Genomic DNA, 24,553 nt, shown 5'->3' with positions numbered 1-24,553 from the left:
AATTCTCTTCTAGATCTCACCTCATCCTTTGCTTGGAACAGATACTCTTTTCCATCCCCTAGCCTGCAGACACAGCATGAAAAGATTTTGAAAACATGTTAAAACCGTACTTTATCTAAGGAAACTATAAAAGGGAAAAGGATCTTAACATCATTGTGAAGCATTCAAATTCTGCACCGTTGCCAATTTAGGCTACGTTCAGACAGCAGGGCTTAATGCTCAATTCGGATTTTTTTGTGGAATCCGATTTTTTTGCAAGGTCGTACACATTTCCAATTACATGCGACTTGTATGTGATCTCCAGTGTGAACTTTAAACGTACCAAAAGTGTCCCGCATGCGCATTGGAGGACACGACGACGTCACACGCAGCGAGCGTGCTCAGTGTTTACGGAAGTAGCAGAAAACATGGCCGCCAGCAGTAAGCCTATGTATGATGAATGCGACCTGGCCGTTCAGACTGGAGTCGCATGTCAAAAGATCAGATATGTATCGGTTTTAGGACCACATATCCAAGTGGCCTGGATCGCATTTAAAAAAATCGGATCTGTGTCGTTCAGACTGTCATTAAAAGATCAGATGCAGATCGCATAGGGGCGAAAAATCGGATTTGGGTCACTACAGGCTGCAGTCTGACCGTAGCCTTACTTAAAGGAATGGGGAGGGCATGAAAAACTCCCACTTTAACCCATAACATAATTTTTTGAAATCTAAAAGTACATCTTCATTTCATTTTATTTTCTGTCATTGGCCTCAAACAGATCATGGCTCTGTCCTGCAGCTGCATGTAGCTAAACTCAAGCCTGTTGGTCCAAGATAACTGCATCATGATGTAAAACCAGGTCATCATTGACCAGACTGTAATTATAAGGGTCAGTTTATTAACCCTCTGAACCCTGTTAACTGTTAACTTTCCATTTGAAAAAGTCACCAAAACGAAGCTTAAAATTGTGATATTTCTGTCAAAATCACTTAAAATGTCGCCAAAAATAAACCGTTTGGAATGCAGGACTTATATATTGTAGTGAAATACAAGGATAGAAACAGCTTGGGGTCCAGAGGGTTAATATTATCAATGCTTACTTAGTTGCTGATAATCAAATACATAAACAATACTCGCTGCTTTGCACCAATGTGTGTCAACACGCTTCACAGTGATCTAACGATCCTTCTTTTATAGTTTCCTTGACTGGATCAGGAATTCTTTGCTCTGAGCTGATTTAGTTGCCAAGTCTATTCTCACCTGAGCTTGAATACAAATTTCCTCTTCTTATAGTCGTTGGCTACCTCGCACACGGCCTCTCCGAGGCTGATCGGTACCTCTCCGTGGTATGGAATGCCGTTGCTCGCACTCTTTCCGTCTTTATAGAAGCCGAGACTTCCTTTTCTAAGGACACAGTACACGTTCTGCCAGGACCTGCAGCAGCAAAGAAATGGGATTAGGACATACAACAAATGTATTTATACAGGCAATAGTAATTAGTAATAATTTGTTTATTTTTATAATATTTTTATAATTAATACTATTGCTGTTATTTTTTGTTTATGATTCTTATTACGCTTGTCTTGTGATGCTGCTTGAACGAAATTACAAATGTTGTAAAATGAATTCTCTAACGTACAGAAGAGGATTAGGGCCTGGCAGGGAAAAAAAATTAGAATGATTTTTTTTCATTATGCATTTGCACAGTTGAAATAGAGTGTCGAGAAAAAAGTCAACTTTTTGAATTTGGTAAAGTTGGAAAGATATTTCAAACACAGAGTTTCTCAACATTGTATTTCAACTTTATTCTCAAAATTGCGACTTGTGAAATATGTCCTCTCATTATTTTTTTTGACCCAATCCTCTTATGAACTAATAATAGGCGAGGAGCTATAATTTCTGTTACATAGATGTATCTACTGTGTTAATCATCTCCATGGACCTGTGCTGCACCTTGTTTCTTTTTTAGAACAGAACATATTTTTTTATTTTAAAGTGTAATTGTACATGCATCTCCTTTTTTTTTTTTTTGAACTTAGTTTTTATTTAACTTTCATTCACAATCGTGTACAGAATCATATTCAACATATCTGCTGTTTCATACACATGGTAACACTTATGATACATCAGAAAAAATACAGAGACTATAATGACAAAGAAAAATATAAATTAAAATGGAATAAAATAAATAAAATTATATCAGTATACCCATAGCAGGGCTCCACCTTTTAGTGAATATATGTTTTTGAAGTCTTAAGGAGTATGTTATTTGTTCCATTTGGTATATTTCCTTTATTTTTTCAGACCACATACTATATGTTGGGGGGTCAGGCTTCAACCACCTTACTGTAATGCATTTAATTGCTGTTGCTAGTAATATCTGTAAAAGATATTTTTTGGCTCTTCCTTCAATGCCTTTTGGTAATAGACCTAGTAGGGCCACCATTGGATCCATAGTAATATTTCCACCAAATATTTTATTAACTGTTTCAAACACTTCCTTCCAGAATGCTTTCAGTTTTGGGTGCATCTCCTTTTTGAACTGAACTGGAAGGTGTTGAAATAAATAACTCATTTTAAAAAGAAATCTGGTCCCCCTGACGTCTATTTTTATGCACCTGACCAACTCCCCTCATAATAACACTGACCTGCTAGCTGCCTTTTTGCTGTGGGACTCCATCTCCTGTTTTCGACAGAGCATCCCCTCCATGGTGTCTGGCTCAGACTCTGCTCCCCCCCTGCTCGGTAACGTGGCGGAAGGCTCGAGGCGAGAGGAAGCCAGCCCGCTGTCCCTGCCCGGTCCGTTCACTGACTCAGACTCTGAGCCCTGTGGGTTCGAAAACCAGAACATGAATGGTGGTGAGGAGGTGGAAAAACACACGGCTGGATAGAAGCGGTGAGCAGCAAAGCAGCCATTCACAGCCATACATGAAAAGCCATGATGACGCTTGCTTTGACGGCACTATATGATTACCTGAGGTAAGAGCATGGCGTGGGTCCACATAATCACACAGTACACTGATATTAAACAGGACAATTACAGTCACTCATGTGTGTAATGCATACAATTAAAATAAGCACACATGCATGCCTGCTACACTGATCTGGAGTTAAAAAGTTACTAAAGGAATCCGATTTATTATTGGTTTAAAACAGAGGCAAATATTGTGATGGAAATATTACTATTCTTAAGGTAATTTTTGCCTCTTACATAAAAAAATAAAAGCTTTTTTAAATCAAACTTTCAACAACTACCTCCCTGTAAATAACTTTATGGAAATAATCTAGATTTATTTTTAAGCTGCTATTTTGCCTTTTCCTACTTGTATATACAACTTTATTGTACAAAATAACAATAAAGATCTCTTTGATTCTGACTGTAAATGAATAAATCATAACAACACTGCAACACAGACAAAAACATACTCTTAATTACAGTTTAACTCTCAAGTCTAAACCTTCCACATCTCTAAGTATTCTGGCTTTCATTTACCACATGTATCTGACAATAACAGAAATTTATCAGCTAATGAGACTCTTTGTCCTCAGAGAATTGTTGCATGACGTTTACACTCATCACAGGGAGTGTACACATACAGGGAACGACTAAAACAAGCTACATATAAATCAGCTTTGAACAACTATCACCACATTACCACATTTACAACTCCAGACTTCACATTTACAGTCACTCCTGTCCTGGTCAATATGAGCACATAAACAACAGCAGTCAGATCCATAAGAACAATGTGTTCATGAATCTGCAGCATGCCTTCGTACAGCGATGGGACTCGTTAATGAAACATGAATAAATAAAAGCAATGGTTTGCATCTGTCACAGAGAGCGGATGGCTTCTCAGCAGAAGAAAAGAGGCACTGCAGTTGACCAGGAGCTGAGCGGAGGCTGTGGGTGACGGTGGGGAACCTACAAAGCGACCACGGCTACGTTGGTACTCACACGCTCCGGCTGCTTTGGCTTACACACACGTTTAGGCTCTGATTTCTTTCCCACTGACAACGATAGCGATAATGACTGCTGATAAAAACGCAATAAGAAATTAGAAGAGAAACTGGAAACTGGGTTACACTTCTAGAACTTTTTCCAAACACATGATTGGCTTCAACAGTCTTCAACAGCTGTGTGGATTAAATCATCAAATAAGACAGAAATGGCTTCCTTTCTTTGACTGAGTCATAAACATAAGTTCACTACGGCTTTTAACATGGTGCTTATTTTCAACTGCCAGTGAAGAAGAAGCGTTTCACTGGGATCGTGTAACATGCATGGAAGTTTAATGTATCCCATCCGGATGTTGCCACCCCACTCTGAACAACTGAGTCAGGATTCCTGAGGTGGCAGGTGAGTTTCTTTCCTCTGCAAACCCAGAGTGGCACTGATTGTTTTCAGAAAAAGTACTTTCATACTAGAAACAAATATTTTTAAGTATCATCAATAATACCAGCAAGCTTTGCTGCTTATCCATTGTATAATATTTAGAATAATATTAATATTTCGAGGTATTGTACTTAAATAAACATAAATTAAACTTAATTAGAGCCCGACAGATATATCGGTTGACTGATATTAATATTAACAGCCAGCAATTGACTGAAACTGAACAGTAATGATGTTTATTTAGCTATTTTTTTCCTTTTTCATTTTCCATTCTCAGTTCTCATTTATATAATTGGATTACAATGTAATACATTGTTTGTATAATGTATGATAATGTCAAATATTATCTAATAAAGTTTTATGTTTGAGAATGTAGCTCTCAGGGTATATATTGTGCACAATCCACATAAAAATAGGGTAAAAAAAATTACTATATCAGTCATCATATCGGTTATCAATTAATTTCCCCCTCTAAAAACAGTATCTGCATCATTCTCATAAATCCCATATCGGTCGGGCTCTAGACTTGATGGCAACTCTCTGTTAAAAAAAATAGATTATTCTTTCAACTGGATAATTGCAGTTAATGCCATTATTTGACAAGTGAATATGTATGGAAAAAAGACTGTTGATTGGAGTAAAACCAACAGGGACTGGGACACACACTTGCATACAGTTACACCATGTTTTCTATGTATGAGATAGGTTTAGACACTTTTACAACTTGTATATTTCAATAAAAATCATGGAAATTCATTGTTTGCCGTTAGATGTGAATATCTCATGCGGACATGAATGCAATGTTTCTTTCTTAAAACACAGATTGACTAAAGGAGTGAATATGATTCTTACAAATCCATGTCATAATGTGGGACATGAGGTGTATAATATGGAAAAGACATTACGTGCCAGAGCCCTAAGGTAAAACGAAATAATCACATTGGAAACTTAAGAAAAAAAAAAAGAAGACTGCTCCATGGTGCAACACTTACCTGCGATGTGTCATTGTCACTGTAACACTCAATCACTGGCACCGACTGATTGAGAGTGGTCTGGTCCAGACTGGTTCTGCATTAGAGAGCAAGGGAAAGCATGTTAATAAAAAAAACATACTTTACACCAACACTGTTCTGCTCTTACCGTGTGTTCAGACCGGACGCGTAGCGAATTTTCGCGTTGCGTTACTCGCGCGAGTAATTGAATTTACTCGCGTCACTCGCGCGAGTAAATAACTCGCGAATTTTCGCCCAAGAGACTATTTAGCGCCAAATAATTCCCTCCATTTCATTCTGTCATCAACCATGACAAGCATAGCGTCCCTGTACCTGCTCTGGAAGTCCGAGATACGTCGGAAAACACGCCGTCGTGTCTGGGTGAGTGACATCATCCGGAGGCGCACTCAGCACGGAGAGAGGACCGCAGAGTACTTCCACCTTTTTCCCTCCTGCCGACCCACTCCTCCTTCCTGCCTCTTTTCTCCTCTCTCTCATGTATGTATCTCGGACACTGTCGTCCAGAATCTCAACGCTGATAGGCTGTCCCGACACAGCGTCACACGAATATTCCGCCAAAGTTGAATTTATTGAACTCACGCAAATTCGCGTTGTTTCATTCGCGCCGCGACATTCGCGTCAATCGCGTCGCGCGAAACCCGCGATTCGCGCCGCCGGCAAAAATTTGCGTCTATTCGCGTGTTTGCATTGACTTTGTATGTAATCTTGTCGCGCGAAATATTCGCTACGCGTCCGGTCTGAACACACCGTTAGAGACCTCCCCTTTGGTTTACCTGGCTGCAGAATCATTTGCTTGACTTTCTGTCTCCGATTGTGCCACTTCTGCTGGGGGTGGTGTGGGCGGTCGCCGTGCTCTCTCTTCTTCTTCTCGCCTCCTCTGGATCTCATGCTCTTCAAGCTGAAAAGTGGGAAGTCAGTATTGCCATCTAAACTTAAAATTTCATGAGTAAGACAATAACAATCAATGCCATCATTCATTTATAGATGACAATCCAAACATTTCTCAAATGCACAAAAAATTGTTGCGATCTCTCTACTTACTGTAGTGAGTTTCTCCAGCAGCACAAAGCGGTCTTCCCATGCTGCAGCAAGTTTCTCAAAGGCCTCATGGCGCTTAATTAGGCTCTCTACCTCATCCACATTTGAGCCCAGCTCTGCTGCTCGCACCAGCGGTTCTTGCCCTGCCAGCCAAGACTCTGCCACATAGGCGTCGCGTCCGAACTGCAACACCTCCAGCACTGAGATGCAGAGATGAGTGGAGCAGAAAAGCAAAATGGAAGAAAGAGAGAGTGAAAAAATCATGACACATTAAGAAAAACAGTATAAACAGCTTCAGAAACTAGTAGTAAGTCAGGTGCACATTATAGACGTTTCAGACCAAAAATAGCTCGTAAAAGTTAAAACACTGCAGGCCACTGATTGGTCAGAGAGAATACTCGATAGCAAGAAACGGGGTAACACTTTACAACAACCATCATTTATAAATGGTAAACGGATAGTTTACTAATGGTTAATAATCATTTTTAAACCGTATATCGATAATTTAGAATGATAAATACATAATTTATTCATGTTTAACTAACTACATAGTTTATGAATACTTAGATAGATGGTATATTAATGTAAGTTTATAGTTAATTTACCATTAACAAACAATTACATTATAATTATTGCTTTATTCATAGTTTTAGTTGCACTCATTATAACATTTTTAACACCATATTAAGTATGTTAATGATTTAAAAATTATTCATATACCTTCAAGAAATTGGTTGAAAACATTTAACGATCAAATATGTATAGCACTTTGTAAATGGTTAATAATTGGTTTATAAACCATCTAATAACATTACTTAGTTGGTTATTGTAAAGTGTTACCAGAAATGGGACATCCTAGCATAGCTACAATCAACTGCAACTGCAATTTTCATCCAAGATTTAGAAAAAATGTCAGCCTGCAAAGTAGAAGTGCAGATGCCCTCTGTTTAGTTGCAGATTAAAGGATCCAGCAACTGTCACATTAAAGATGATTTCATGGCAGAGTCATGCAGCATCGCTCTGGAAGCCAGCTAAGAAATCTGCCCACACTGTTTGGTGTCGTATAGGTAGCAGATAAAATACAAAATATCCCTCACATTTATTTTGCCATAGCACTAAGAGATTTAATGTGGCCGTATACAGACTCTCAAATGTTAAGCATGCATACCAATTTGTAAATGGTCCATCTTGTCTTGCCACTTTTTGTTGATCTTCTCTCTCTTTTCCTGGAGTTGAGCCAGTTTCTCCCGGATCTGTAAATCAAGGAACATTCAGTGACAAGGGGACACATGGCATTAAGTAATAACTCACACTGAGCCATAGAGTGTGCTACTGTTTAACTCAACGCTGTTTCATGTAAACAGGCATTAATATGACTGCAGATAACAGTAAAAACAGTCCATTGCACAATACCTCATCAGCTGCATAGTGATTATTGTTGATGAGAGTATTTCCCATCTCGATACAGGCAGTAAAGCTGTCTGCTCTGGTCTCAATCTCAGACTTGATGTCCTGATGATTGGCAATGACCAGCCCTGCAGAGGACACATCCCTGCGACAAGAGAAAGGAGAATGAGGTGAGATTTACTTGTCACACTGATCATAACACCATTCACTACAGTAACTGGAAAAGTAAGCATGAGATGACGTTCACCTGGGGCTGTCATGTGCGTCTATCTGCAGGTTGACGCCGTCCATCCAGAGCATGAGGTCTCGCACCATGTTGAAGAAGCGGAACTTCTCCACAGTGTCCAGCAGGAGGAGCCTGCGGGCCTGACCGGCCTCAAGCAGACCCTCCCAGGCAGAAGTCACTGCATGTTCACTCCTGTTAATGTCGTCAGCTTTCTCCCCAGCATACGCCTTCTGCAGCCGGGCTGCGTCATCTTGCACCTGGTTCACCTACAAGGTCAAAGAGGAAGAGGGGACACTCAGTTTTCTTTTTCCAAAGTTCTCTTGGAATCTCATATGAGATCTTTTAATAACACACAGCTGACCTGTCCACTGAGGGCTTGGATGTCATTTTCGAAAGTGTTGTGCTGTCTGTGTAGATGCTGAACGGTGTTAAGATCGCGGCCGAGATCAGATGGCAGCCCCTCTCTCTTTTCCTTAACACGTCCGAGCACCTCCATGGCATCCTGATGGAAGCGGTGCAACTCATAGGAGGCTGCTAACATTTGTGTGCGTGTGTCGATCAGCTCTAGCAGGTCGGCCCAAGCCTCGTTCAACCCATCCTTCCACTCGGCCACGCTGGCGTTCTCAGGATGACCCGACTCAATCAGGTCATCTGCCAGCCCGTTTACACCATCTACGCGCTCTTGGCCGATGGTGCTTGTGTCACGAGCAAACTCCCGGAACTTGTCCCTCAGCATCTGTAGAAAGAAAAACCAGGGCAGAAGTGGAAAACATAATTAATTCAGCTACATTTCCCTGAGCTTCAATGTCTCCAAAGTAAGTGACAGAGGAAAAAAAAAACTCACTGTGACATGTTCATAGTCCTGTCCTAATTCATGGGAGCCAGCAACCACCTCCCTCTCAGCAATCCACTGTTCCAGGTCATCCACCTCTCGCTTCAGCTGGGTGAGCCGCAGCCTCTCCTGAAGCCGCCCGCGACGCTCCTCAGCCAGGTCTTTCAACCCTGCATACAGTTTGTCAACTTGGGCTTGCCGTAAGGTGATTCTCTCACTGTGGGAATAAAAGAACAAGACAGATGATCGATTGCGGGTCATGTGCACAACTTTTTTTCATTAGAAGGCTTGTGTCACACCTAAGACCTGGATGAAAAAGGACAAATACTTATTGAACATTCTGTTGGTTGCAGCTAAAAAGGCTTTAACCAGGAAGTGGTTATCGCAGGAGAGCCCAACTCTAAATGGATGGATGGACATCACAATGGACATTTACAAAATGGAAAAGATAACAGCATTTGTCAATCATAAAACAGAGCAATTTACTTCATACTTTAAAAAGTGGATTCACTTTGTAATGCCCCAAAGGCCTGATTTTGTTTTCACTGATAGCTAATCATCTCACAAACAGACTACCCCCTAACTGTTTTACTGTTCTTTCTACTTTAATTTTATTTCTTTACTATATTGTGTCGATATGTGTGTGCTTTTGAGAGACTTTTTCAAATTTGTACTATTCAAGTCATAGTGGTGAGCACACACACAGAAACTATGATGAATGATGTGGAAATGTTTGACACTAAAAACCAATAAAAAATAAATAATAAAAAAAAAAGAAGGCTTGTGTCACAGCTGGCACTTCAACGTTCAGATCTATGAGCGCTCTTTCACCTCTCTGGATGTTCACTGGTGACCATGAGGCGGCTGCTGTTGGCTAGTTGGTGAATGGTTTGGGCGTAGTCTTCAAGTGCCTGTTCCAGGGTCTGGTGCTTCTTGACCATCACTAGTGCGCTCTGCTCATCCTGGTAGACAAATTGGAAATTAATTCTCAAAACAAAAAAGCAGCCATTAAGAGCAAAACTGCTGTATTTTGTCTCATCTTACCTTGGCTTTTTCTTCCGACATCATGTGTAGCTCCTGTTCTCCCATCCAGGCCTCTGCCTCTGCTGCATCAGCATAGAACTGCTGGGCGCGATTGGCCTCTATTAGACGGGCGTGACGTTTGTCTGTCTCGGCAATCAGCTGGTCCCAGAGGTCCCGCAGCTCAACAAGGCGCTCCTCTAGGACAGACTGCCTCTCACCATCGACCTGGCTCTGAGTCTTGCCTCGTCTATGGATGTCATCAATGCGAGGTTGGTGGCCCTGGATCTCTTTCTGCAACGTCTTATTCAGAAACAGAGAAGGTTGTTTGGCATTTCCTGCAACTCACATTTACCTATGGTGTATGCTCAGTAAGGGTGTTTTAATTGAGGGATGTCAACAATTGTAATTCACCTTTCTTTTACCTTTAATAAACCTGCATTAGAACATTGTTCACAAGTAATTGTACCTGGTTCTTCTTGATTAGCAGCTGTACGGTGGGCAGGTCTTTCCCATGGTCAGTGGAGTCGGCCAGGGGCATCCTCTCTTTCACCCATAGCTGGAAAACAAGACAGGACACATTACAAACACTTACTTACTCCAAACTTTTATATGCAATTTATGCGATCAGTCAGGTAATCAGACTTACAATTTCATCCTCCAGATCTCTATTGAACTGATGTGCTTCTTTAGAGGCGAGTAGTCGGTTTCTCCTAAGCTGGAGAGGATCCTGAAGGTTGCAGAAGCTGTCAGCGACGCGTCTTTGCTGACCATCTACTTCAGCAAGTCCAGCATCCTCCTGGGACAGGGCCAGAGCCTGAGACTGGAGGGACTGCACCTCCTTCTCTCTGACCTCCATCTGGTGCTCCAGCATCTATTCAGGGACGGTGCAAAGATGTCAGAAGATGTGACATTTGGCTATCTCCTCTTAACAGATTTGGCCAGTATCACCACCTGCACTCAGCTCAGCAAGTTCAGGATTTATGCAATAAATTCAGTTGCTTTTTCAGTACATTTAACACCCTTAAACCCACAGCATGCCAACAGGTTTGAAAGAAAGAAAAGAAGAAAAAAAAAGGACCAAAATTACAAGTGAAACTTTAGAGTGTTTGGACTAACCCGATCCTGTAAAAAACATTCAATTCTGCTTATCTCAATGTAATCATGGAGCGATTAATGACTCAGCTGAGACTCAGTCAGTATTCCTTGACAGCATAGGTGGCATATATTGCGGTCTGCTTGCAGTGTTTTACCTGGTGCTTCTTCAGCAGGATGTTGACACTCGTCAGATCTTTGCCATAGTCATCACTATGCAGCTGACCCTCAAGGTTTTTCAGCCAGACATCCAGAGCAGAGCAGCTCTGTGTGAAGAGCTCGGCCCTGTTAGCATCAAACAAGCATTGGGCCTTTGTGCGGGTGGTGCCCTCCAGCTCCTCCCACTGACGCTGGAGGTCCTCGAGGGTCTGCTGAACAACAGGTTTCAGCTCTGGCTTCTCTGCCACCAGTGCCTGACCCTCCTGTTGGTGAAATGAAAGTTTAAATTTACATTATTTTGCTTTGGTAATGGCAGGCAGGCATGTTTTAGCAGATTCAGGCTAAAAAATATTAATGAAATGCTATCTAGCCTTACTGATTAGCATGCCCAATAACGTAATAATGTCCACGCACTATTTTATTACATGAAAAATTGACAGCAATGAATACAAAAAATTACCACACCTTATCAATTTTGTCCAGCCAGTCTTTGTTGGAGGCCAGCTCTGCCATGAAGGCCTGATGTTTCTGCCACTTGCTGTGAAGATTTCTGGCCTCATCGTAAGACATGTCCTGTGCTGTCAGCATCTTCTCATTGATCCACAATGTGAGCTACAAAAAAAAAAAAAAAGAGCATTATTTCTAATATAGAACATATAATTCGTTCTACATAGTTTATGATTAAGGAAGCCATTTCTATTCACAGTACTAGGTACATTTCACATACAGTACAGGCCAAAAGTTTGGACACACCTTCTCATTCAATGTTTTTCCTTTATTTTCATGACTATTGACATTGTAAATTCATCAAAACTATTAATGAACACATGTGGAATTATGTACTTAACAAAAAAGTGTGAAATAACTGAAAACATGTCTTATATTCTAGTAAGCAAAGGGTGGCTACTTTGAGGAATCTAAAATACAAGACATGTTTTCAGTTATTTCACACTTTTTTTGTTAAGTACATAATTCCATATGTGTTTATTCATAGTTTTGATGCCTTCAGTGAGAATCTACAATGTAAATAGTCATGAAAATAAAGAAAAACGCATTGAATGAGATGGGTGTGTCCAAACTTTTGGCCTGTACTGTATGTATTGTGTATTTTTTTTACATTTTTTAAATATTTGTTTTACCTCCTGTCCATCTTGGAGGAAATGCTGCAGTTCGCGGTTATCCTTAAGTTTTCCCAGCAATTCATTTGCGTCTTCCTTATTCTTGAGATGCCTTGAGAAAATGATAGAAAACGCTGAATGAACTTCTGTTCTTCAAATGTCAAATTAAGAAGGAAAAACTTAAATTAATAGTGGTTTGCTCTAACCTTTCCTGGATGGAATCAACTTTTTCCTGGATCTTATCAGCGTTTGCATTACTGTCATTAATGAGGCGCCGTCCAGCCTCCACCACGCCAGTTATCTTCTCCTCACTGGCTTCTGTGGTGGTGAGGAAATCTTCATGCTTCTTAATGGCCTCCTCTGCTCCCTGAAGACTGGTGGGCATCTCTGTGTGGGAAAGCACGTACTCCTACACAGAGGGGAAAGGAATGTTACTTCCTGTTATATCTCTTATGTCTGATTATCTAATTCCAATGATTTTTTTAAGTGAGTTCTGTAAGTGACTTATTGAAACAAAACACATTTATAACAAGTGCAAATTGAGTTTTTTCCCCCAAAGGATTCAAACTACATCAAGCTACAAATGCAGTTTTGCTGTAACTTTCTTTGAATCCATACTCCTGACATTTGAATGAACTTTAATTTCCTTTTGATTTATTTTTGTGCCACTTAAAAACTAAGGTAGTAGGTCTACTATTACCATACCCCTAATGTTACACAGTGACCTACACAATACAGAACAAGGCCTATGGCCCAAATGTTGTCCATGCTCTTCTCAGTTGCTCTGATTTGAGAGCCTGTAAAAACACACACCTAGCCACAAACAGCAACCACCCACACAACCATAATAACTAGTTTAGGGTTAACACTGAGTTTAAACATGAGGCTAAACATATTTCTGATTACCAGAATTACATACTTGTGTTGCACTAAAACAATAAAAAGTATTTCAGATATACACAGTTATTTGGCATTGAATTTGTCACTGACTGCTGGACTATAGATTCTACCAATAGTGCATGTTTTGTTTTCAATGAGGCCACAATATTAGTCATTGTATTTTCTAACCTGGCTGTTGAGGAAAGCCTCTGCCTGCTTTGCATCTCTCAAGAAAGTCTGGAAGTCAAAGGCTTGGGCCAAGAGACTGTGGCGGTTTTCCCACATGCGGCGCAACTCATGCCAGCCAGTGTCCAGAGCCTGGAGCCTCTGGGCCAAGAACATGTACTGAGCATCCGTCTGACCTTGGGTCACCTCCTCACCCACTGCACGCATCTTCTCGTAGTCCTCTTTATAGTTATCCACCTCGTTTTTAATACTCTCGTGTTGGGCTAGCAAACTCTCAGCCTCAGGTAGAGAGGTGGGAATGTCCTCTGAGGCCACGGCTGTCTGGGTGCGGGACAGCCAGGACTGGAAGTCATCCAGATCCCTGAGGAAGCCCTGCAGCTTGCTGGCTTCGCCCAGTGACTCCTCGCGCCGCTTCATGGTGGTGTTCAACTCATCCCACACCTCTTGAATCTCTTCTAGGTGTCCTTGGATCTCTCCAGCCTGATCTGGATGTTCCTTGTCCAGCTTTGTAGCCTCGTTATTCATCTCATCTAGTTTCCCCTGAAAGTACATACAAAATGTATTCTAATGCACATATGATGATAAGATACCTCAACATTATTTACTATATTTTTACATTATTACATTGTCTGTTGTTTTCTCATGCCCCACTAATAAACCACTGTATGTGACCTCTCCATACCTGAATGGCTTCCAGGTCCCTCTCCATGCCAGTGAGTTTGCGTTGCAGTGCCATCACACCAGCCAAGTCGTTGCCCAGGCTCTGGGTAGATTCAATCACTTTGGTCTTCTCCTTCATCCAAGTTTGGATCTCATTACACTCCAAGTGGTAGTTCTGGATGTTAAGGGCCGACTCAAGGGCGAGTTTCTTTTGGCTAGCCAGTTTTTCGAACTCTTTCCACCTTGGAAACACACAAAATGCAATATTTAAGTTAAAAATTAAAGATATGTTTCTGTATAAAGTACAGAGCCTCATACAGTAAGTTAGTTCTGACCTGTTGTTCAGTTTGTCTCTTGTCTGGTGGATCTGGTCTTTGTTGCAGTTGTCGGAGCTCAGCAGCTGCTCGGCCACCTGATTCACATCAGTGACACGAGTTCCTAAGCTGTTCATCTCAGGTTCCAGTGTCTCAAATCTGCAGCCATAAATGATAGACAAGCATCAATTCACTCATTCCGAAATGTCTAATATACTTTAGACTAGATATTTCAGTAGAAACTTATATGAGAGGAAGTAGTGACATTTTGTATACTTTTAGGAACATTAGAGCTACAAGATGATGTATTAATGATTCCTGAATGATATCACAATTGTATTTTTTTGGGGAATTTTATAAACACGACCTCATGTGTTTGATTTCACAAATATAATTCGAATGGATTTTGAATGATTTCACAACTTTTAAATGGGTTATGGTTAGGATTCAGCCACCATCATGTTTCTTATAAACTAAATCTTCTGTGCAAACATTCTTCCCCTCCTTCACGCCCAGACTAACCTCTGCTGCACCACCTCCAAGTCCTCCAGTTTGGTTGGGATCTCCATACCATCTAACCACTGCTCCTTTTCCTCCACCCAGAGCTGGCAGGCATCAGCTTCACTAAACATGCGGTAGAGGGCCAGGGCACCTTCCAGAGCCTGGCGCCGAGCTGCTGACAGAGACTCCAGCTCTTCAAAGCGCTGCTCAATAGCAGGTAGGCGGCCATCCACCTACAGTCAGTCAGAAACAATAATTTGGTACTACAAACAGCATGTCATGACTGACAAAGCATGAAAAGTAGTATGAAGCTCACATACCTGAGGGTAATCTATATAGGCTGGTGGCAGTGCTTGAACCTGTTCATGCAGGGAGTCGATGCCGGGGCGATGACTCTGTATCTCCTCTTCTATCTCTCTCTGCTTGCGAGCCAGAGTTTGTGTAGAGAACTCATCATGGCCCACCTCTTGACTGGAGACCTGTCTGAGTGTCTCCATGATCCATGCCTCCATGTCATTAGCATCTGTTTGAAACTGGTGCAGGGCCACTGCTTCCTTAAGGCTCTGCTCTCTGAGCTTAGTTGTCTGGGGAGCAGATAAAACAAGAACATTGTAATATACTACTATTATTATTATATTATTATTATTATACCGGCCTTACCAGCCTTATTTATTATTATTACTATTATTATTATATATTATATATCATATTATTTTACTTATAATTACTTTATTTATATTTTTCATTTTATTTCTATATTGTTTATTATCTATTATTACATATTATATTATATATAATATATACTGTACTATTATTATTATTATTATATACCGTCTAGTCACTATAGCTTTGTTGCCATCATATCACCAGTATAATTACCTTCATCTTGTCAACCATCCTACCAACCGATGTTCTTTCTTTAACTTCTTAAGTGTCCTTGTTCTATTCTGTGTTTTTTTCTATTGTTGTTTTTACTTATGCTACCTAAGTATTTTATTCTATTGTATTTTATTGTACTTGAATACCGGACTGCTGTGACAACCGAATTTCCCTTTGGGGATGAATAAAGTAATCAATCAATCAATCAATCAATCAATCAATCAATCAATCAATCAATCAATCAATCAATCAATCAATCAATCTATCTATCAATCTATCTATCTATAAGCACAAAAAAAGATTTGGAATAGCTTTATATTGTATAAATACAACAATCACCACCCACCTCCTCCAGATGCGTCCACTGCCCACGGATGTCTTGAATCCTCTCTGTGACCTCTGGAGCTCCAAAGTGTCCCTCCTGAATCAAAGCTTCTCCAGCAGCGATGCTGTTACTCAGGGGGCCATAACGGGCTGCCATCTCATCCCTGAAGGCCTCGTGTTTGCTGAGCAGGTGAAGGGCAGAAGTGAGGTCACGGCCGCAGTCTCCACTGGCCAGTATCTGCTCCTGCTCTCTGATCCAGGCTGCCTCCTCTCCAACATCCCACAGGAACTGCCACAGGCGACGGGAGTCCTCTAGGCGCACTCTACGTTTCCCTGCAAGCTGGCCGAGCTCCTCATAGGCCTGACCCAGCAGGTCAACCTTCTCACTAACTAGCCCCGGCTCACAAGGTTTGTAGGCTGGTAATAAGAAAAGGCAGGAGTACATGGTACTTACATTATGTGCACAAATAAAGAATAGAGAGACTCAATCCGCTTGAATTGCACAAAGAATATGTAAAAACATGTCGGAAGGCTCACCCTGTTCATAGGAGGTGAAGCGCTGTGCAGCTCCCTGCACTCCCTTGATCCGCTCTGCCTGAGCTGAAATGTCAGCCTCTACCAGAGTGTGTTTCTGCAATAGGTCTAACACATCATGCAAATGTTTGCCACTGTCCTGAGACTGCAGACGGCCCTGAAACAGAACACAGTTCAATAGATTATTGGATTATTTCATCTTTAAACAAAAGAAAATCCCCAATCTGTTTGCAACAGCACACACAAGATCGGAGGATATTGTGGGCACCAACAGGATGTATGTAGAGTGGGCAACATTTAAACAGAACAGATATTTATACATTTTGAATCATAACCCTTTCATGAGCTATGCCTTGCACTTGGTGATATTTTAAATGACTAGCAACCAATAATAATAGCTGACAGCAGAATTTCAACAAGCTGTGGCTTCACACCATTAACCTGAACAAAGAGGGAGAGTCTTACTCAAACAGCAGCAGAGAAAATTCCCCTAATCTGGGCCATTAGAGCAGAAGACCATTAAATGACAACAGGACATTGTGCTACAAACACAACTAGGACTGCACGCAGTACTGAACGGGCCCTCGCAGTACACGCGTGTCGGGGCATGCTACCGTCGGGGTGTGTGCGTTACAGGGGCCAGTCTATACCACCCCTATGAATTTCATTGCCTTAAGACTTATGGTCTGGGCACAGTGGCACTCATTAAATTAAACTGCCGCCAGAGCGCCACCTAGGGGCCGATCAATAATATCTTCAAGGGTTATCCTCAGGAGGGCATTGACAATAAGTATACCAAGTTTGGTGTTAATCCGACCAACCACTGTGCTCGGGGTAGGTGTAAAACATAATACTTGCTGTAGCCAGCAGGGGGCGCTATGACTGTGTGTAAGTATTGACATGTGGGTGTGTCCCGGGATGGACCCTAATCACGTGTGTGAAATTTGGGACGGATTGGACAATGTATGGTCAAGTTATACAGTCTGGTGTTAGATGGCGAGACGCCATGATTTGCCGCCATGCCACGCCCACATAGTGTGACCATCGGTAAAGATTTATACAACTTTTGATCCCAAAGGCCTTGTGATGCTACTGACCAAGTTTGAAGTAAATCGGGTGAAATCTGTAGGAGGAGTTCGTTAAAGTATACGACATGGAAATGGCCAAAAACAATGAATGCTGCGATTTTCAAACCAAGATGGCGGACTTCCGGTTTGGTTTGAGGTATGGGTCCAAGAGGCTTTTTGGTGCGTCTACACATGAAGCACGTGTGTACCAAATTTCGTGTCTGTACGTGAAACCTGCTGCTGGGGCTAGGCATAAAAGTTGTTACTTCCTGTTGCCAGCGGGGGGCGCAATGACAGTGTATCAATATTGACATGTGGGTGTGTTCAGAGGTGGACCCTCATCACCTGTGAGAAATTAGGGACAGATTGGACAATGTATAGTCAAGTTATACAGTCTCGTGTTTTCATATTTTGCCGCCATGCCACGCCCATATAGTGTGACGGTCAGTCAAGATTTTGAGTATGTTTCATCCCAAAGGCCTCATGATGACACTGACCAAGTTAGAAGTGGATAGGGTTTAATGGGTAGGAGTAATGCCTTCACGGTAGAAAAGTTTGTAGGGGGCGCTGGTGAGCCATTGTGCCACGCCCATTCCCGCAACCACTAGAATACGTAAATTTCACAAGAGATTTATGTATATTCCAAATATCAGGAGTTTTTGAATATGATAAAGGCCCCAAAAAGGCGATTCATTTGGGAGATGAATAATAATAATAATCCCTTCAATTACAATAGGGTCCTTGCACCGTTAGTGCTCGGTCCCTAACTAGGACTGCGCGCAGTACTGAACGGGCCCTCGCAGTACACGCGTGTTGGGGCATGCTGCCGTCGGGGTTTGTGCGTTACAGGGGCCAGTCTATACCACCCCTATGAATTTCATTGCCTTAAGTCTTATGGTCTGGGCACAGTGACACTTATTAAATTAAACTGCCGCCAGCGCGCCACCTAGGGGCCGATCAATAAAACCTTCAAGGGTTATCCTCAGGAGGGCATTGACAATAAGTATACCAAGTTTGGTGTTAATCCAACCAACCGATTTGGAGATATAAAATACTTCAATTTAAAGAGCGCCACCTAGTGGTAATCGTCCAAAATTTTGCGGCGAGCCTCAGGGCCTCATGGGGAAGTAGTAACCTGAGTTTCATGTCATTCAGACACACCAATGAGGAGATATGCAACATTTCGTGTTTTGTGTTGAAAATAGCGCCACCTGCAGGAAGTTGTTATTTAATAACTTGAGTATTCTTTGGGTAATCAAAATTCTTTTAATAACTTTTTGTCATGAGGGTCCATAGATGCTCTGTGCAAAGTTTGGTGCAAAACGATGAAATTGCCTAGGAGGAGTTCGAAAAAGTAGGTTTGCGACATTTTGCGAATTTGCGAAAAAAAACTCCAGGCGAAAATGGGCGTGGCTTATATCACGAGATTCAGCACAACTCAGTGAACGCGTGGATATAAGTTTTTTGAATGTGCGATGAAGTATGTGGGAGTTATTAGCCAAAACGCACTTTCCATTATTATAGCGCCACCTAGTGGTGAAAATTCAGGATGACAATAGATTATAAAATTTTTCGCCAGTTGTGAGTTATATTTAAAGTTTCATGAGTTTTGGGGTATGTTCAGGCAGTGAAATATGCGATCATTTTGGACAAAGAATAAAAATAATAATAAATAATCATTCGAAATACAATAGGGACCTCGCAGGTCGTTGCCTGCTCGGGCCCTAATTAAAAAACAGATACTAATAAACTGTATACAAGCATTCTAATTATATGGTAATGGTTGATTGAATCACCAACACATTAACAGTGTGATTCCAGCAACCACTGAAAATCACAGGAGAAATGGATTAATGTCCTCATCAACTCCACCCAAGACAAACAAACGCAGACATACATCTCCCAGCTGCCTGCCATAAAATTAAACACCTGTTTATACTTCTTTCTCAATTGAGAAATGTAAAGAAAACCACAAGAGAACAGGTCAAAGCTTTAAAGCAGCAAACAGTGCTATATTTGATTCAAGTAGACATGTATCGCACTTTTAAACACATGCAATTGATTGAAGTTCACAAGTTGAAAACCATTATTGATTTAACACCAAAATTAAGACCCAGATTTAACCATGTAAGGAGAAAAAGACTCCCAGTGAATGAAGTCTACCTCGGCCGACCTCAGTAAAGACAGCAATGAGAGGCAACACAGCTCAGGCTAGGCCTGTAAAAAGCTAATTACCACTGTTAATGGTCCTCTGATAAGCGCAGACACCAAAGCTGCTAAAGACATATGTGAACAACAGCTAACTTAATTGAGAGGATTACGAAATTCCTTTTTGTTGATTAAAAACAAAGCCAGCGTGATGTATCATTTCGAAGCAGCAGTTTAAAACAATGTGAGCACAATAGTGTTAGCTTGTGTTGTTTTCAGCGGCTCCTTACCTTCATTTCTGCCATCCAGTCCATTATGTAGCGCATCTCCTCAAACAGTCTCTGTAGGTCACGATGGGCATTCAGCCGCTCTCTTCGTGCAGCCAGAAGCTCTTTCAGGTATTCCCAGAGTCGTAGCACATTATCCCTTCGCGCAAGTATGCGCCTCACATCGTGGTACCTCTCGGCTTCCAGCTCTTTGGCAACAGCCTCCACAGCAGCAACACGCTCCCAGTATGCCCCAATGTCTGTCTCAATTGCTTCGTGTTTACGGGTGGCAGCTTCCACAGCCCCCAAGTCAGTTCCAAAGTTGTCCTGGTAACAGAGAAAAGTGAGTTTAACACAGTAAAAGTATTTCATGTAGAAATAATGAACGCATCTGTAGGTCCATTCTAGGGGTGGGCGATATGGCCCTAAAAGAATATCACGATATTTCAGGCTATTTTTGCGATAACGATATTCTTGACGATACTAGGAAATACTTAAGATATAGAAAATATGATTTTTTTTTAGTCTGTATAAATAAATAAAAATCTAAAATGTAGTGTGAAGTGCAAATCTCAACAGTTGCCAAATACAAAAAATGTACTCTTGACTCTTGAGTATGAGCAAATAATAAAAATAACCATTTAGGGGTTCCGGGGGCATATTTTAATTAAATTTTGTAAAGGAGAATAAAGGTTCTCGTATGTTTTATTTAAGGCATCTTATTTTGACAGTCTTCTTGTAAATTATGTGGTGGATTCTCTTAACACACTGTGCTTTTATTTTGAAAGCTGCATGTGTTTAGCGACAGGGAGTAAGTAGGTTTTTGTGATTAAAACAACTTTAACCACTACATCAAGAAGTAAGAACATTGCCAATATCATGATATGCATTTTTTTAACCATAAAAAAAATATACCGATATTATCGTGAACGATACGATATGGCACACCCCTAGTCCATTCTTATTTTTATTTAATTTAATTTTACTACCTGGGACACCAGCCTCTGGTTCTCACTCAGCCAGGTCTCCCTCATAGCTGCTTTGCGATCAAAACGTGCAGCGAGCATCTCCAGCTTCTCCTGGCGGATCAGCTCGTTCCTCAGTGCCAGCTCTCGTTCGTGCTCTGCCTTTTCCAGACGCTCCCATGCCTGCCAGGTGAAAACACAGGAAGTTGGTGACATTATACAACTAGTATACCAACACTCCATACATGATGAGGTCAATTTTGTTGAACTCCATTAACTTATATAGTAGATGGAAATCATGTGGTCTATGAAAACATTTAAGTCAGCACGGATAATTTACCGAAAATCATTTTTAACACATTGATTACATCACTTTATTAAACATGGTTTTCACATTTCTAGATGTTAAATAAATTCTAGACTCAAACCTTATTGATGTCTGAGATGAGTTTGCCCTCTCTTGGCATGTAGACTTTCTGATTGTTTGCTCTCATTTTGCTCTGGATAGTAAAGAGGAGAACCTCCAAGTTTCCTTTCTCTGTGAATCTGCGGAGATAGACACCACCTCTGTTTAACATCCTGTACAGCTTCACACTTTGGACCATAATGGATAACAAGCACATGGTCATTCTCTGGCTTTAGTAACCCCTGTTTTTGTTACTCACTTGGGAGGTTTCTCCACAGTTCGGTAAGAGTTGAAAGCCTGTAGCTGGTTCTGCACAGCATTCAGTGAGTTAGCCAGCTGCCGATCATTAAGCGTCCCTATGGTCTGCTCTATCCACTGCAGCAGCTCTGAGGCCAGGGTCTCATACTTCTCAATCAGCTGGTCTGCCTCAATAGCATAGTCCAGTACCTGCAACCAAAAGGGATTTGTCAATCAAGGTAACAGGTGGGTAAATGTACACACAATCACTGACACCTGAATGTACACACACACACACACACACACACACACACACACACACACACACACACACACATACATACATGTCTTTAATAGTTGTGAGGACCACCACTTCCCCTAGCCCAACACACACATTTCAGGGTTTACCATCTCTGCTAGGACCTTCCCTGAAATTCATACAGATGATTAATTAAGGCCTTTAGAGGCTATCCTAGCATTTTCTTTGTGAGGACTGGGAAAAATGTCCTCACAACTACAAATGTCCTCACAATGTTGGTATTCTGCCAAGGGTTGGTCCTCACAACTATATGAAGACAAACACACACACACAGATAATAGCTAACCTTTCCAATACGTTTGCCCTCCACTGCCAGGGCTTTCATCTTGGAGAAGTAATGGTAGTAGGTCGCCACATAGGTAATGATGGACTTTTCATCAGGCTGGTCAACATTAACATCTGAAAGACAAAAATCATGATCCATTTGCATATGAACTCCAAGCCCTTTTTTGATCTACTTGCTATAATCTTTGTCACGCACAAAAAACAAATAGTGTAAAGTTTGGCTCTAACCAGCCTGAATACGGATGTTAAAAGGTGCCAACCCGTTACTATCTTGGGATATACTTATGTGATGTCAGTGTAGGAGACATGTGATGTGGTGTTGTCGAAACTATAATTAATTCCAGTAATCCTCCAGAGTCTAACAGCCATCAATCTGTTTCAGACAACAGGCAACAGTTGAGTGCCTTAGGCGACAGTGGCAGGCTGTCAGCGTGACTTGTGACAGGAATGCTTCATGTTTACACTCTCACCTTCTGGGTCCAGCAGCTTGGTCAGCCCCAGCTCCTTCTCAGCCACATTAAAAGCATTCTGGAGATTGTAGTGAGCGTTGGACCTCTTCAGGTTGTCAAACTCAATCACGTCGGGTCTGCAATGGCCAGGGAACAATTATGGATTTAATAACAGCAGATTGCAGAGCAGGGTGCAAGCCAATATCATTCAGGCTGACATATAGACATTTAGCATCACCTTCTTTTGGTATAAAGAAAGAACATACAGACCAGGGTGCATTAAATAGCCCATTGCATTTTATTCATTCATTTGCATGCAAACAGGCTTTTGATCTGTGGATTAGGCAAGTTGTTCCTGCCAAATACTGCTTATTCTTTGCTCCTGATTATGAGCTTACTTTGGCATCGGAGGAGTGTAAAATTGGTGTAGGATGATATATATATCATTAGATTTAATGACCAATTAGTAAGAATTAGTTTTCCTAAAAATATGGTGGTGAGAACAAATATGGGTATTTTCTTAATAGGGTCCAGTGACCACATCCAGAGGTTTGAAATGTATCCATGATCCTTAAACCCTTTACTCCACAGCATGTTCTTAATTTATTTAAAATACACAGTTTTGATGCAGGTACTTTAACAATGTGATCTCTTTGCATATTGTAATCGCCTGCTGTGGTGCCTCATCTGTAGTTTGAAAAGGGGCCTCATCATGTAAATAGTAGCATCATGGTTTACATGAATATCCCATGGTTCAGTGCCTCTAATGAAAGCAGTGTTTGCATTCATGTATCAAGTATCACCTTAGGCATTCATTGTAATGAACAGCAGGGTGTGCAAGTGAGTTATCAAGCATGGCTCTTCATAGAAAATAAGTGGGTTATTATTTCTGTGATCTAGGTCATCTTACTCCCTATTTTATTTTCATCCTTTCAGCCATACTGCAGACTGTTTGAAGGATGGGAGGAGTGGGAGGAGACCTGAATAGAAAAGGGGAAAAAAACGCCCCTGAGAAGTGTGATGGTACTGCGACAGGTGCTCCTCATTTAACAAAGATAGATAAATGACGGCGTGAAGACACTGGACACCCTTTTGATACGCAGGATGACTATCTAATATCCACACTTTGAAGAAAAGACCTGTTGTAATTAATTATTCATAAGTATATGCATAACAGAGGCCAGTTTTACTGTAGGAGGTAACACCAAGTACAGGAAGAAGTCAATGACCTGTGTTTGTGCACAATGGCATTGAACGCCAGTCCATCTCTCCAGCTGGTAGTGAAGTTGTGGATGTTGACATTGGGGTATCTGCAGAGGCCAGATCAGAAGACATTAATCATTAACTCAACACAGCACATATCATTAGTAACCGCTTCATTAAATCCATGCATAGCATACACAGTCAAATATATCTTTAACAGTATTTATTTGTGATAAATGCTCTCTCTCCCACTCCTTTCTCACCCAGCAGTTTTCATTTGGCACCAAAGCAGCAGAGCATCTTTAGCTGATTTTTTCTCCTTGTTGTCCTCCGTCTCCACACTGATGTCTTGGATCTGTCAGCAGAGAATGTATTCAGTTCACACTGTGCCTGCATCATTTTTAGAGAATTGCCAGAGGATTAGACCTAGCGATATTATTACTGTGATACATTATTTTTTTTGTATTTTATACCAAATTCCAGAAAGGGCTCTGAGAATGACAGTAAGTTCATAACCAAAATAATAGCATGAAAAATGACCTTGTAAATCATACACAGCTGCATTAAACCTATCATTTTTGTGAGTTTGCCTGAGGATGGGCTGGGTTACATGCAGAGACCTGATGTCCACAAACCAAGCTTGCT

The 24,553-nt window shown here is 41.2% G+C and overlaps 1 protein-coding gene across 3 annotated transcripts in view; it reads right to left on the bottom strand.

Moving 5' to 3' along the window:
• sptbn2 (spectrin, beta, non-erythrocytic 2) overlaps positions 1 to 24,553 on the bottom strand; it is a 61,362-nt gene that overhangs the window by 3,835 nt on the left and 32,974 nt on the right. For 2 of the 3 annotated variants that reach the window (XM_059351019.1, XM_059351020.1), the window contains 34 exons: positions 24,172 to 24,263; positions 23,935 to 24,015; positions 22,727 to 22,842; positions 22,258 to 22,370; positions 21,675 to 21,862; positions 21,438 to 21,555; positions 21,034 to 21,192; positions 20,069 to 20,371; positions 16,567 to 16,720; positions 16,052 to 16,446; positions 15,147 to 15,410; positions 14,848 to 15,059; positions 14,347 to 14,484; positions 14,034 to 14,253; positions 13,355 to 13,891; positions 12,493 to 12,695; positions 12,308 to 12,398; positions 11,634 to 11,780; positions 11,168 to 11,431; positions 10,564 to 10,788; positions 10,384 to 10,473; positions 9,939 to 10,217; positions 9,726 to 9,856; positions 8,907 to 9,111; positions 8,424 to 8,798; positions 8,084 to 8,328; positions 7,843 to 7,981; positions 7,598 to 7,682; positions 6,433 to 6,629; positions 6,165 to 6,289; positions 5,371 to 5,446; positions 2,631 to 2,809; positions 1,243 to 1,416; positions 21 to 63 (listed from right to left, as the gene is read on the bottom strand). In XM_059351019.1, coding sequence (XP_059207002.1) covers positions 21 to 63; positions 1,243 to 1,416; positions 2,631 to 2,809; positions 5,371 to 5,446; positions 6,165 to 6,289; positions 6,433 to 6,629; positions 7,598 to 7,682; positions 7,843 to 7,981; positions 8,084 to 8,328; positions 8,424 to 8,798; positions 8,907 to 9,111; positions 9,726 to 9,856; positions 9,939 to 10,217; positions 10,384 to 10,473; positions 10,564 to 10,788; positions 11,168 to 11,431; positions 11,634 to 11,780; positions 12,308 to 12,398; positions 12,493 to 12,695; positions 13,355 to 13,891; positions 14,034 to 14,253; positions 14,347 to 14,484; positions 14,848 to 15,059; positions 15,147 to 15,410; positions 16,052 to 16,446; positions 16,567 to 16,720; positions 20,069 to 20,371; positions 21,034 to 21,192; positions 21,438 to 21,555; positions 21,675 to 21,862; positions 22,258 to 22,370; positions 22,727 to 22,842; positions 23,935 to 24,015; positions 24,172 to 24,263 — 6,363 coding nt within the window. Of the gene's footprint in view, positions 1 to 20; positions 64 to 1,242; positions 1,417 to 2,630; positions 2,810 to 3,940; positions 4,019 to 5,370; positions 5,447 to 6,164; positions 6,290 to 6,432; positions 6,630 to 7,597; positions 7,683 to 7,842; positions 7,982 to 8,083; positions 8,329 to 8,423; positions 8,799 to 8,906; positions 9,112 to 9,725; positions 9,857 to 9,938; positions 10,218 to 10,383; positions 10,474 to 10,563; positions 10,789 to 11,167; positions 11,432 to 11,633; positions 11,781 to 12,307; positions 12,399 to 12,492; positions 12,696 to 13,354; positions 13,892 to 14,033; positions 14,254 to 14,346; positions 14,485 to 14,847; positions 15,060 to 15,146; positions 15,411 to 16,051; positions 16,447 to 16,566; positions 16,721 to 20,068; positions 20,372 to 21,033; positions 21,193 to 21,437; positions 21,556 to 21,674; positions 21,863 to 22,257; positions 22,371 to 22,726; positions 22,843 to 23,934; positions 24,016 to 24,171; positions 24,264 to 24,553 lie in introns of all 3 variants that reach the window. The other variant, XM_059351018.1, reaches the window with a different exon arrangement.

The sequence above is a fragment of the Centropristis striata genome, chromosome 15 (genome assembly GCF_030273125.1).
Source record: "Centropristis striata isolate RG_2023a ecotype Rhode Island chromosome 15, C.striata_1.0, whole genome shotgun sequence".
Lineage (NCBI taxonomy): Eukaryota > Metazoa > Chordata > Actinopteri > Perciformes > Serranidae > Centropristis > Centropristis striata.
Note: the sequence above shows the minus strand (reverse complement) of the source record. Positions and strands in the feature narration are given on the sequence as shown.